We start from the raw sequence: 14,545 nt of genomic DNA on the forward strand, positions 1-14,545 counted from the left end.
CTTCCCATTAATTACTCATAGGGCCTTAACAAAACTTCTAAGATTCTTTGTGACCTGACTTCCACCAGATTTTCTGACTTGATCTCCTACTTCCCCAATCTCAGGCTATTTGTATCTACGTTTAGTATAAATGTTCTAACTTCTCTAACCTTTCCACGCTGCATTCCTCCTGGCTGGAATACTCTTCCTTCCTTCCCTTTCTTCCCCCTCAACCTGGCTGAGACCTATTCACCATTATGGCTTCAGCTTCTTTTAGAAAACCTCCCCGATAGATTACTTTATCGTTGGTGGCCAGTAGAAAACCAGGTCCAGGGTTAGCATCCAACCAATTTCAGTTGAACAAAAATCAATGTGTGCCAATGAGAATTAAAACTGACAGATGAATGAACATGGCTGGCGTCTTAGGTATATAAGGGATAAAGGTCAATGGGTAGGCAATATATTCAGCCTATTAAAATGCGGGGAACTCTGCAGCTATACACACATCCCACTTTAACCACTTATTCACTCTATCGCTTTGATATATAATCCGCCACTGCAACATAAAATTCCTGTCTTAGTTTGAGTCGCCTAGAAATCAGACCCTAAGACAGGGTGATTTCTTGGAGCTCATTCCTGGAAGCAGGATTAAAATCAGGGCTGGAGGACGGGAAAGGAAATAAAGCGAGTAATGTGGGTGTTATTGAGCTGGTTAACGCTGTAAGCACTGAAGTTTTATCTGACTAAAAATAGGGCCTCTGAGAACTGCACAGAACCTTGGATATTCCTCAGAAAGGAGACTGAGGCACTTATCTACTAATTCCCATCCCTCAGAGGTTGAGTGTTGCCTCTGGGGAACTTATCCTACTCCCACTCCCAACACTTCCAGCCAATGGAGATGAATGATATCCCATTGGCTTTAAAGTAGAGACACCACCAGCACTTGTAGTAGAATGTTGGAAGCAAACACAAAAACTACCTACTATAGCAACAATAAAGTTACAGGTGGGCTGAGATGATGTGGCTTGAATCACCAAGTTCTTTTCCACTTGCCAAGGACCCTCACCGCCATTAATCACTAGGTACTGCCATTAATACAAGAATAAGAAAGGCCAAACCTATTGCACTTCCTTCTTTCAGAGAACTGATGGCTTGGGAGTTTATTTTACTGAATCTCAATAGAGGTAATATGAATAGAAGAGAGCCAGATGCGTAGGGATAAATAGATCATTGTTGGCTGATTGCTTTACTCAAAGAACGTTGATCAATGATGCAAACTTCCAGTTATGTTTGTATTCTTTTCCTACATATTGTATGGGAACGGTGTGCCTGGAGTTGTACAATACAGCAACCCTACCTAGCACAGCAGCTCCTCACTAAATGTTTGTGAAAGAGACAAGAGCAGGTGAAATGTCATAAAGAGTTGTTTGAGATAGAGTATTAGAAAAACATAGATCAGTGATTCTCACAGGGGGGCTACTTTGCCCCCCAGGAAACATCTGGCTGGCACTGTCTAGAAACAATTGTGGTTGTTACAGCTGGGGGGGGGGGGTGCTACTGGAATCTAGTGGGTAGCGAGGAAGATGCTGTGAAGCATCCTACAATATAAAGGACGGCTCTCCTTTCCCCAACAAATACTTATCCTGCCCAAAATATCAGTAGTGCCAAGGGTGAGAAACCCTGACATAGATAAAGGGTAGCTGGGTATTGATATATAAATATATGCATTTATAGAAATATAGGCTTTCTTCACATAACATAGTTTTGTTATAACATTAAAAAATCAATGTTTAATTACAAATTATTTGTCCTACATGCCAGCAATACAAAGTGTTGCATTAGTACCACCAAAACCAAAGGAATTGGTGAGTCCAATACATCTTTTCTCAGTTTTCCATTCCTGTGCCTTTAGTGGAACATAATTGAGATCAAACTCTGGTTCTGTACAATCCAGGTTTAAAGTAGGTGGTAGTTTTCGATGATAACAAGCCAGAGCAGTAAACGCTGCTTCAACTGCCCCAGCAGCTCCCAGCAGATGTCCCGTGGCTCCCTTAGTTGAGGAAATGGCAAGGGCATGTGCGTGGTCTTTGAAAAGGTATTTGATAGCTTTGTTTTCAGCAGCATCTCCCAACGGTGTGGAAGTAGCATGTGCATTGACATAGGATATCTCTTCGGGCTGTACATTTGCATCCTTTACAGCAGCAGCCATACATCTAATGAAATAACAAGAGAAATGTATCACAACTAAGTTTAATTTTAACATAAGATTCATTACCTGTATGGCTCAGGTGAAAGAAATATCCAAGCACACCGGATGAAAAGAATCCTTTCTCTAATAACAGAACCCCATCTTGGATTACTATGTGAGTTCGAATGCCATCTACATGAAAATAATGTCACCCCCAGCACCTTGGACTGATTCATCACCAACAGATAAACATACAAGCCTATGGATTTTACAATTTCTAACAAAATATATTTCTATTTATCTGAAATGACTTTTACCCTTGGGAGAAAAACATACACTGATTCAAGCCTAAAATGATTTTTCTTCTAGGAATTTACCTGTGTGCATGTGCGCCAGTGTGTGTAGATTTAAAATGGGGAGAAAAAATTTAAAACCATGTTTCAATTTTTTCTCATTTAAATGTAAAACTTGGCATATTTCCCAATAATCTAAAAATGTCTGCATCATTACTTTGATGCTTCAAATAACCTTTTAAAATCTTCTTTATTTAGGCTGTAAGAATTCTAAATAAACAAAATACAAAGCCAGCTAAGAAACAAACAAATCCAAAACTAAAACATTTTTCCAGAACAACTTTGGAAAAATCTCATGGATGTCAACACCTTTTTTAGTTCCTGATCTTTGGCTGTGTATATTTCCTTAAGAGGCAGTCAGAATATAATTTGTAATGTGCTGAAAGGTTTCATCTAAACATAACTAGTTCTTCATCTAGCTGGCCACTTTACATTTCTAGCACTACTAGAAATCTCTTACTAAAACTCAAGAGTATAATTCAGGGGTTGGTAAACTATGGCCCTCACCAGATGCCTATTTTTGTAAATAGTTTCACTGAAACACGCCCATTCATTTATGTATTGTCTATGGCTGCTTTCGCAAGGCAGAGTTGAGTAGTTGTGGCAGAGACTCTATGGCCCACAAAGCCAAAAATATTTACTATTTGTCCCTTTACAGAAAGAGTTTGCCAACCCCTGGCTAATTTAACTGGTTACAACATAATATGATCTAAGCAGGCTAACCTATTAGTTCACAGATTGACAGGGAATTTTTGTGTGTGTGTTTTTTTGTTTTTTTTTTTAACTTAACTATCTCTTCTACAATAGCAACTTGCTTTTCAAAGTGCGGTCCTCAGACCGGCACCATTAGTATCACTTGGGAGTTTGTCAGAAATGCATAATCTCAAGAACTACCCTACACCTAGACTCAGACTTTGCATTTTAATAAGCTCTCTTGGTGATCATAGGTTGGGAAGTACTGATTTAATAACAGAACCCTGTTGAAATCAAGCAGAGACCAGACACATCTAGAAGAAAGGATTGACTTTACATTCCAAGGGAGCTGAAGGGCAAAGAGGAGGAGGGTGGGGGAGAGCACTCTGACAGTTGTTAAGCACAATTGCAGGTATGAAAGGTTGGCAAAGAAACACGTGGCCTTCACAACTTCCTTGGCCTTAACTAAAATTCAATCTTTGTAAGGATGTTCAAATGCTTCCAGATATTTCAAACATGTTAAAGCAAAGAATTCAAAAACACTGTTTAGTCTAAAGTGGAAAAACAATATACCATACACCATGGCCAGATACTACAATCTCCCCTAATTTGAAATTCCAATAAAATCTCTTATTTGAAGAAATATTTTGAATGAAACACAGTTTTTACCTTAAGGCACCTTCTCCTTCAGGATCAGGGGCAGTTATATGGCCAGCATCACCTGAGAGTCCATAGCCCAAAACTTCTGCATAGATCCGGGCCCCTCTTTGAACAGCATGTTCGTGTTCTTCCAGCACCAGCACAGCTGCACCTTCTCCCATTACAAAACCATCTCTTTTTGGATGAAATGGTCGACATGCCAACTTAGGATCAGAGTTTGTGCTCAGAGCACGGGCTCTGGAAAATCCAGCAAGGGATAAAGGGCTAATACAGGAATCTGTACCTCCAGCCACCATTACATCAGCATCACCATGGGCTATAAATCTAAATGAGTCTCCCACAGCATGCGCACCTGTGGTACAAGCTGTAGATACGGCATGATTGGGGCCTCTGAGTTTATATCGAATGCTGACCTGGCCTGCTGCCATATTGACCAGAATCTTAGGGACAAAGAAAGGGCTGACTTTATTGTAACCCTTTGTCTGAAACATCACAGCAGTTTCAGAAACAATTTCAAGAGGAACCATTCCCATGCCAATTGCAACACCAGTAGCCGCTTGATCAGCTTTTGACTGAGGATACCAGCCAGAATCTTTCATGGCTAACTCTGCAGCCCCAACAGCCATAATGGTAGGACAAGACATGGACTTGATATCTGATTTGGACACAAAGTTTAGTTCATTGAACTGGCCTTCTTCACAACCTCTTGGCACATAAGCAGCAACACTGCAAGGGATACTCTTATACTCGTCACCCACCACTGAAACAATCCCACTCTCTCCTCGGATCAGACGATCCCATACCAGTTGTGTTCCAACACCAAGAGGAGTCACTAAGCCAATGCCTGTGATGACAACCCGCCTATGCAATCTGGATGTTGACACAGTTCCAAAAAGTCTTTTACTGATTAATTGCTGGTATAATCTTGAATATAGATGAGGGTTTGTAATTTTTAGGATATTTTGCAAGCAGTTTGAAAACATGGTTGAGATTCTGATGATCAGAAACACACTCCTGTAACAGACCACAACAGGCCCTGGAGGTACTCACTGTTGTTTAAATAGCTTAAAGGCCTAAGAAACAATATCCCGAGATGTTCTTTCAGGTGCTAGGTGTGAGCTGTTAATGAGCACAGGGAAAATAATGTTACATCATTTTAAGTTATACTTATCAGACCACCTGTTTGGACTTAACTCCCTTTTGTAAGTACCCTCGGACATTCCAACACAAAGAGGTGAAATGATGATTCATTCAATTCACCAGAACACAATACAATAAAGAAAATAAAGGCACTCTGAGCCTCATATGGGCTGCAGGAAACATCCTTTTTCAGAATTACCAAGGCTTTACTCTAAATAGTATTTCTGGTGGCAGTGGCACGAAATACATTTCCGGGCCTATTCTTTGAAAGACGAAAAACTGGACTTTATTGATACTCAAAACGTGGAGATAATCGGGGTTTCAGGCATCAAGAAGGCCAGGGGCGGGCAGTAAAGGGTGTGGCCAATCCCCGCACCGCCTGTCAATCACCACCACACACAGAAGAAAGTATGGCGAGAGGAAAAGAAACCAGGCCCTGGTCATCAGACTTCCCTCTCCCTGGCTAATCCCGACCCGAATTGGCGGTGGAGGGTTGGAAGAGCACGAGCAGCTAGCAGCCGATACCTTCAGCAGACCTCCGGCCGGCCACTCACACAGCGGTCGTCCTCGGCGACTACGCTAGCTTGCGCACGCGCACGGGAGCACGCACGTCCGTACATGCGCACGCAGATACACGCATTACGTCGGAGCCGGCTTCAACCGGTTGTCTTTCTTGCGCGTCACCTTGGCGGAGGTCAGACAGTGGGAGGCGGCCGGGATCGGGGTGTGCTTCCAGAATGTCTCTCGTAACCTCAGTGAGTCTCAGATAATCAGGAATAAATAACGCGATGAGATAGCATTTTTGCGCATCAAAATGGGAATTGTTTTGTATAATGATAATGCTCTCATGTACCTCTGTTGTGGAGGAAGGAACGTCATCATATTCTGCTGGAATCCTAGAAAAGAATTAATGCAATTACTGTAGCCTCTGAGTTACTACTGTACCTCCCAAAGTTATTTGTAATATTTAAATGGAACTCACCAAAGTGCCCAACACAAAGAAATTGGTTGTGTATTTTGTGGGTATTTGTAAATGTGCATCCATTTAAAATAACTTTATAAATGAACATTTATTAATGTGGGAAGATGTTGAAACTATTATTTGGAGATACAGGATACAAAAAAACTATATCCATTTTATTACATTTTTCTTAAGGTCTGCAAGACCTTAAATAATTGTGATGTTATTACCCCCCTTATATTTGCTTAGCCTTATTGACTATTTTCTACAATAAATAATGTTTTTGTAATAATACAGTTATTTTTACTTTTTAGAAACTTGCTAGATCTGGAGCAATGCTCAAGATATAACACCCAATGTCTGACAAGAAAGGAGACAACAGAAAAAGATGTAGACATTTATTTCTAAGTGAAAAATTCAGTAATTTTATTTGCTCAGAGGTGGCTGTGAATCTATGAAGGGAAAATACAGCATGAAATTTTTTTTTTAAAAAATCAAGAAATCAGCAAGGTGGTATTTAGATGACCATCTATGTGGCTCACATGCCGTCCCAGGTGTGAGCTTTGTATCCTTTTTTCTTCTTCAGATGCTTCTATATAATCTGCATCTGAACCTCTTAGCCATTTTCTTTCTGGGCAGTGTCTCTTGAAGTGATTGTTTCTGAATAGAGTGCTCTGTGTTCTTTTCCAGCTCTAGAGAAGAATTTGGGCCAAGCTTAGCTTTTCCTGGTTAGTACTAGATTTAAATGAGTTTGTAAATATACTTTGTCTAAAATAGTTCAGTGAAGCCCAGTATGACCTTGAATCATCCTTGATTCACGGCCTATTCAGTCACTTCTTAGTGTGACCTACATTTAATGACTGGAGTTACTTTAAGAGGAATTAAACACATGTGGTTATAAAATAAGTAAAACTAGATGATGAGAAGTAACCCAGACTTGCTCTCTCTTCATTGTTAAATAATATTTTTAAATCATAGGTGGAAAGACCTACAGTATTTTCTTTGAAGCCAAATTCATATGAAACGTAAGTTCTAATGTACTGTTTTATTTTTCTTTTGTAACATCACAAAATTGGATAAGAAGTGACAAATCAATTAAAATCTTGTCAAAAAGTAATACCACAAAAAGTAATTTTATTTTTATTTCTACCTCTGATCTCCTTTTGTTTGGAAAGGGGTGGGAAATTTTATGATGTTTCAATAGCTTTCTATGATTTAATACCATATTCCTCACTACAACACCATGGTATTTTCTTCAATAAAAATCTTCAAAAGCACTCCACTTACCATAGCTTTCTATTCAGATTTTGTAGGTTTTTAAGTTTTTTGTATTCTGATTACAAATCATCTTTCCAGTAGAGCTCCTTTTCTTTATTAAATAGATTTTCACCCAGCAAAATTGATCTCACTATCCCTAGTTTGACTTTAGCTTTTCTTTTTTCATCTCTGTATCTTTGCTCGTGCTTTGTTTTCTTCAACATTCATTTTCCTCCTATTTTGTGCTAAAAGCTGGCATACAAAAACTTGCTTTCAAGAAGTTCATAGTCTAGTAGAGAGACACAGCCATGGAAACGTGCAAATACTGACAGTAACAGGTGGTATCATAGAAGAATGTAATATAATTATTATTATACAAAGGAAACAAGTAGGTCATCGCTACCTTCCAAAGTCAGGAAAGTCTTCAAAAAAACTGATCCTTGAGCTGCATCTTGAAAATGAGTAAATGTTTATCTAGTAAATTGGGTGGGAGGGCATCCTGACAGGTGGAGTAGAACAAAGGCCTGGAGACATGGTATCTTCCACAAACTGCTAGTAGTTCAGTATGGCCAGTGTTAGATTTGAGGTGTGGTAAGAAAAGTAAATGGACCAATCACAAAAAGTCTTAGGTGTCATGCCAAAGATTTTGGATTGGGTGCTGCAGATCAGAGATGATAGCCTGGCAGTCCTGGTCTAATTTGGATGGCAACATTCTTATATTGAATCTAAATTCCTCTGGGAAAGATATGGTAAACTCATTCCCTTCACCAGAGTCTCTGCTATTCCTTTTGTCAAGAAGAAAGCCACTTCATACATTGAAGTTATTTGCTTGGTTCTTCACACCATTTGACTTACGAATGTGGGCGAGAGGTAGCCATAGGAAACTTTTTAACCAGAAGAATAACATGACCAGATGTGTGCTTTAAAAAGATCACTATTACAGTAGTGTTCAAGGTGAATTTGAGGGATATGGAAATGGATATGGGAAGAGAGTTAAGGCTGAACAAAAGATGATGAGGCCGCCAACTAAGGTAATGGCAAGGAAGAGATAGCGATGTTGAGGCAACATTGCTAGGATGTTGTCCCTATTAAATGGGGGGGAGGGGTTTCTCAATCTAGGAAGTCCTCACTTCCTTAATCTCCAAATTTAAGGATACTATTCAGATTCTTCCTCTTACATGAAACGGCAGCTCACAGTGAAATTTTCCTTTCTCTAAACCAGTTCTCAAGCTTTACTGTGCATCAAAATTACCTGAAAGGCTTGCTGCTACACAGATTACTGGGCCTCACCTTTAGATGGGGCTTGAGAAGCTGTCTTCCTGACGAGTTCCGTGCTGCTGCTGCGGGTCTAAACAACTGGTGTAAACTCATGACTTCCATGAAGCAGGGCCTGTGTTCCACTCCTTCACTGCTTCGTAGTGTCTACCACAGTGCTTGGCATTTAGTAGTCACTTCATAAATACTGGTGAATGAATGAATGATGAAATGAATGAATAAATACCCTCACATTGGCTCCTAGACATGCATCACTTTGTGCATTTCTTACTAAGTAACTTTTACTTTTTTGTTTCATTAACTAAACAGCTATCTGTATGTAAGGTATTATCATTAGTTGTAGCTTTCCTACTAAATTAAAAGTCTCATGTCAATTATCTCTGCTTTGCACACAACAGGTGCTCAATAGTTGTCAGTTGATTATGTAAGGCAATCACAGTATAACGAAGCACTACACCGATTACTGAAAGGCTTCAACCTATCTCCTTGCTGATGGTCTTTATTGAGGTCAGCATTTTCTTTTTTGACAAAACATCCTGGGGAAATTGTAATGGTTTAATTCTTTTTTTCTGCTCTATTTAAGAATAGTGCCATCGTGTGTCAATTCTAAAGATGACGTGATTAATAAAGCTGAATCCTGGAAAAGAAAATCATTTTGGAGCAAAAAAATCAAGTAAAAGAATGGAAGTGCAAAGCTGATTTAATACGAGAACATTCTTTAGTTTGAAGCAATGGTGGGATAAAGAGATTAAGGGTACCTTAATATTTTTCATTTTAGTTGTAAAGGAAACTGAAAAATCAATATTTTCAACTTAAATGGAAGAAGCAGACGGGGAAAGAGTAAGTCAAAGTCCCTTATTATAGTAATAAGTTCCCTTAATAGCTTTATAAATGGTGGTATCCAAGAGAGATTGTAGTTACTCAAGAACTTTAATGGAAGTATTGGTAAACAGTAATTTGGAAGGATTTAAATTCCAGGTAATTTAAAATAACATACTGAATTACCTTGAAATAATCATATCTATGATTTTATGGACTGCACATTATCATCACAGTATTAACTCTGGCATTGGTTTTCATACTGATAACATGTTCACCACAAAGATACTGGAAGGCCATTATCTCTGTCAAGTGGAAGTCTCAGCTAATAGTATTCTGTTCCTACACACACACACACACACACACACACTCACTCACCTACTTACCTACTTCACTTCTAGAGCACCACCACTTTGGTGTTTTGCATATACTGGGTTTCCTCCTAAGATTTTATTTGCAAAAAAAAGTGTTCTGTTGCTTTTAAAAAAGAATCATAAATACCATATAGTATATAACTTTATACAGTTATTATAAGGATAAATAAATGTGCTAATGGAAAAAAGAAACTCAAGGGGAATATAATTTGTGGTAGAAACAGCTAGTTATAACTCCAGTCCTCCCACCTTCCATCATTTATAGAGGGGAGGGTGGTGCCTGTCCAGCCAGGGGCTGACTACATTTCCCAGCCTCCCCTCCTTCTATCTAGATGGGGCTTCCTTTTTGCCAATGACATGGTAGAGAAAATGCTGTATGTCATTTCTGGGCCCATGCGGTTATGATGCAGGTATGCCTTTTCCCCAACCATTAACTAAATTCAGAAGTCTCTGAAGCTCTATTGCGGAAGTTAGGAAACTAAAGGCCAAATCCAGCAGGGTACCTGTTTTCGTACATAAAGTTTCATTGGAATATGGCCAAGCCCATACATTTTAAAATAGTGTCTATGGAACTATATAACTGCAGAAGCAGAATTATTAATAAATAATTAAAACAGAAACCTTATAGCTTCAAAACCTTAAACATTTACTACCTGGTCCTTTAAAGAAAATGTTTGTTGACCTCTTCTATAGGATGGAAAGAGCCTCGGTCCCTGGATCATTACATGGAGGAAGGCTGCCCAATGACTAATGACACCTACATTATTAAACTATTAAGTGAGCAAGAAAGACATTTCTCTCGTGTTAAGTCACTGAAAATTTTAGTTACAGCAGTTAGCAGCATACTATGGGTTAAACACACTATTCTTGAAGCTGTTCCAAAAACCTACGTATTAAAAACTTCACAAATATCTGGCAGATGAATGGTAATTGAAGTAGATGGCATAGCTCTGGGTCTCGCTCATAGACACTGGAAGAAAACTGCAAATTTTAAAAGCAAACAAGATAAAGCATCAAGAACAGTTAAAAAGTTAGGCAAATATCTTTGAAATGTCAAGAAAAATATTTGTTGAGGTTTGGAAAGCAATTTCTGCAAAGGAAGCTACTGGTACATTTTCAAGGGCATGGTAAGGACAGGATGGATTATAGAGGTTAGAATTCATCTTCTAAAAAGAATAAAGGTCACTGATCACATGATCTACCAGAAAAAAAAATAATACTACTGTATGGATATTTTTATTGCCTTTCCTTCTCCCCGCTCCCTATTCTATTCTGTCTACTGGGTATGTGTTTTATGCTGGTCACAAGGTAAACTGAGTCCATAAAACACTACATTGTAACCTGCGATTGAAAAGCACTTCTTGACGGGCATTCTACTATTTAAGCTGGAACTTATGCAAGAGATTTTAAGGTGAAAGATAAGATCTGAAAAGAAACCAGAGCATAAGAGATTTTAAATCATCTAATTCTGAAAACAATCCGTATACCAGAAACCCAGCAGAGTTTACAGCCACGAGGTTTTTGCTTTTTTTTTTTTTTTTAAACGTTTGTTGCTCCTTCCTTCTGGGGTCTTTCATCACATCTATCCAGGAAGGCCTGACAATCTTCGAGAAGGAAGCTATAAGATTGTTTCATTTGGAGGCAAGGGGTGTTTGAAGGTATAGGGGTTTTCCCCACCTCCGGGGCTGGCTCAATCAAAGTAGGGAGGAACCAGGTTTCTGCGACCCCCCGGCCAGCACAGGACCGCACCCGCTAGCCCCGCCCCTCCTGGACGAAGCCCCCCGCCCCTCGCGGCCAGCCCTCCCACCTACTGCCACGAACGCGCCACCCCAGCCCTGACTACGGGGTACCCCCCAGTCCTCCAAGGCTTCCCAGCCATGATGAGCAAGCTCCCCGCCCCTTGTGGTGGAAGCCCGCGGGGCCCTGACAACCTGGTTCCTGTCGCGCCCAGTCAAAACCCCTGACCCTCTCCGAACAGCCCCCAACCGGCCCAGCCAAGGCCCCTCCCCTCCCATTGCCCTCCCGACCAAGATCCGCACCCCCGGCCGTGCCCCAGGCCCCGCCGAGCCCCGGGCCGCCGCAGTGGCCGCCGCGCGCTGAGGCGCCTGCTCAGTGCGGGACGCGGCGCGCGAGGGGCGGCGACGGGCGCGGGCGCTCAAGCATGGCGGCAGCGGCGCTGGGCAGCTCTTCGGGCTCCACGTCCCCTGCTGTGGCCGAGCTCTGCCAGAACACCCTAGAGACCTTTCTGGAAGCCTCCAAGCTGTTGCTCACCTACGCGGACAACATCCTCAGGTGCGGGGCTGCGCAGTCGGTGGGGGGGCCGACAGGGCGCGGCGCCTGTTCGGCCCGGATTTGGGGGTGCCCGGTAGGGCACCGGAGGGTGGCGAGGTCAAGAGGTCCAGGGGCCTGGGCCTGGCTCTCGCTCTGTGTCGGGGCCCAACGGCCAAGGCCCTCGAGACCCAGTCAGGCCCCACCCTCGCCCGAGAAGAGGAAGTTTGCACTTGTGACTTGGCACCTGAAGTCGGGGAGCTCGGGGATGACCCGGAGGTCCCGGGGATGGGGTAAGGCGAGGGACGTAGGAAGGCGTGTCCCCAAACACTTGCCGCTGATCTGGTTAACTGTCTTACATGGCAGGACATAAACTGTAACTACCTTTCATTATCACTGCGTGGATTTTAGAAACAGGGTGCCTTAAGTTTCCATATGCTTATCAGAAGTGAGTCACTGACAAATTCCCAACATTTTGCGAATATCCTAATACCTACTGAAGTGGTGGGCTTTTTACCTTTTTATGGTCTTTTTCTTCCCATTTTGTTGATTGAAACATTATTAACTATTACTTTAAAAGTTAAAATTTTCATATTAATATCTGGATTCTACTTTCAAAATGATCATATAAGTAGGCATCAGTGATGATAATTACCTTTCGATAAGAGTAATTTATTCATTTCTTTCCAGCATAAGCACATTTCTAAATCTCTGAGGGACCTTGCAGATTTGGGGAATTGGGAGTCAAGTGTGATTATTCCTTTTGAATAGTTACCACTTCAATTCTTAGATGGAAACAATGTGGCAGGGAGAGAAATGAAACTGAGGTTAAAGGAGCTGCAGGTGCCAGGTGCTTTCGTGTGTTACCTCATTTATCAAGTTGCCATGATTATCTAGGTTCTCTGTGCCCCCTCAGGCCTTGGCATTGCTCCTCTAAGTGGTGAATATGTGTATGAAGTCTAAAAGGAAATTTCTCTCACTTTCAGGTTATAGATTTCATGTGATCCTATTTTCAAGACATTAGTTACAAGTGCAGTGTTTTAACTCATGGCAGTTATAATAGTATTCAGATAGGTAACATTAATGATTTAAAAGTAAGTTGAAGGAAAAGCATAGTGAGCCCTTATTATGTCCCAGATGTTACAAGAGATGCAGCATGTGCACTGTACACAGCAACACAATTGTGACTTATGTGGGGACTGCCTTCCTCCTCTGTGACACCTTGTCTACTTCACCCTAATCGGTCTCATAGCTCTTCAGAGCCCAAGGATACTAGTGGACTCTGCATGAATAAATTCATAGGCTGAGTTCTCAAGAGCCCATCGGCTGGGACCTTTCACCTGGAAAGCCACCAAACTATTTAAACCCCACTATTCAAAAAGGGAGGTGGCCTTGTAATCAGGATTCACTTCTGCTTTCAATCCAAGGAAGCCAAAAATGCTACTAAGATAAAGGTGCTTTGAGGAAGGCAATCCTTTGCGTGCAAATAATGACTTGACATCATAATCATCATGAATGTTTACCACACTCATAGAAGAAACTTGTCATGCTGTCAGTTCATGTTAGTCTTTACCATGGCTTGTGTTTCAGACCTTTAAAAAGTGTTTATCTGTGAGGGTAATTAAGAGTTTGGAACTCATATAATTGGAGATGGTATGAAAAACTACGCTTTTTAGTCTGTCTTAAATAATAATAGTAGTCCATGCCCTCATGTTGTTAGAATTTAAACTTCTTCAGGAGTTGAGGGACGGGCGGGGGGGTGTACCACCTCTCCATCCCCTTCTAAATCCAGACTTGCTAATATTTTAATAGAAAAGCTCCATATCTCTTCTTTATTTCTAGCCACACTGCATTACAGATCTGCTAATCTAACTTATTCGAGAGTATTGAACACCAAGGTTTTCTATTCCTTTTGCTGTTTTGGGAAATGTACTAGCATTAGAGATAAGGGACTGTGTAAGGGAAGTCTTGATATCCCTTGCTCCTACCTCAGGGTCTGATACAGTATTTTATAGAATGAGAGCTAAAATGAGAATTTCATTAGCAGTTTTTAAAAGATTTTTATTAAAATATAGCTAACATACACTATTATAGTCATTTCAGGTGTATACCATAGTTATTCAACATTTATATACCTAAAGAAGGGATCGCCGTGATAAGTCCCACAACCATTGACACCCTATCACAATATTGTTGACTCTACAGAGAACATTTTGATCGTTGCCAGATTGGAGGGGGGTTGGGGAAGGATGGATGAAAACAGGAAAGGATTAAGAAGTTCAAATTGGTTGTTACTAAGTAATCTTGGGGATGTAGGTTATAGCATAAAGAATATAGTCAATAATAATGTAATAACTATGTATGGTGTTAGATGTATACTAGATTTATTTGGGTGATAAATGGGAGGGGGATTGGGGTACAGGGTGAAAAAGGTGAAAGGATTAATTAAGAAGTACAAATTGTTGTGTGTTTTTTTTAACAGTGATATTTGTCACTACACACAAAGGAAAGTAATACTTTTGATTTTGTTTTAAATTTCTGCTTTGGGTGATGTTTATCCTATTCCCCAACCAAGAGT

At 40.7% G+C, this 14,545-nt stretch overlaps 2 protein-coding genes and 1 long non-coding RNA gene across 5 annotated transcripts in view; 2 read left to right on the plus strand and 1 right to left on the minus strand.

Moving 5' to 3' along the window:
- Positions 1-1,738: 1,738 nt before the first annotated feature.
- OXSM (3-oxoacyl-ACP synthase, mitochondrial) lies at positions 1,739-5,675 on the minus strand. Its single transcript, XM_019745282.3, has 3 exons — positions 5,539-5,675; positions 3,883-4,992; positions 1,739-2,192 (listed from the first exon to the last, which is right to left on the minus strand). Exons 2-3 carry the CDS (start codon positions 4,854-4,856, stop codon positions 1,790-1,792), a joined length of 1,377 nt encoding a protein of 458 aa, XP_019600841.3. The 5' UTR covers positions 4,857-4,992; positions 5,539-5,675; the 3' UTR covers positions 1,739-1,789.
- On the plus strand, positions 5,639-8,749 carry LOC141567202 (uncharacterized). Its single transcript, XR_012489641.2, has 3 exons — positions 5,639-5,768; positions 6,953-6,999; positions 8,454-8,749. It is a non-coding gene; the product is annotated as an uncharacterized LOC141567202 (long non-coding RNA).
- Positions 8,750-11,749: 3,000 nt separating this feature from the next.
- The window catches only part of NGLY1 (N-glycanase 1), a 50,833-nt gene continuing 48,037 nt past the window's right edge, over positions 11,750-14,545 (plus strand). The window contains exon 1 of one of the 3 annotated variants that reach the window (XM_019745281.3): positions 11,750-11,991. In XM_019745281.3, coding sequence (XP_019600840.3) covers positions 11,861-11,991 — 131 coding nt within the window. In that variant the 5' untranslated portion in view covers positions 11,750-11,860. The remainder of the gene's footprint in view (positions 11,992-14,545) is intronic. The other 2 variants (XM_019745279.3, XM_019745280.3) reach the window with 2 other exon arrangements.

This window comes from Rhinolophus sinicus, chromosome 5, assembly GCF_057876585.1.
Source record: "Rhinolophus sinicus isolate RSI-liver-muscle chromosome 5, RSI-T2T, whole genome shotgun sequence".
Classification (NCBI taxonomy): Eukaryota; Metazoa; Chordata; class Mammalia; order Chiroptera; family Rhinolophidae; genus Rhinolophus; species Rhinolophus sinicus.

Excerpts from the sequence above, each read along its gene's own strand:
- OXSM (XM_019745282.3), bottom strand. The coding sequence starts at position 4,856 with ATGTTTTCAAACTGCTTGCAAAATATCCTAAAAATTACAAACCCTCAT. Across the intron at positions 2,193-3,882 it reads GAAGGAGAAGGTGCCTTAAG|ATGTATGGCTGCTGCTGTAA; the intron begins GTAAAAACTGTG and ends TTATTTCATTAG.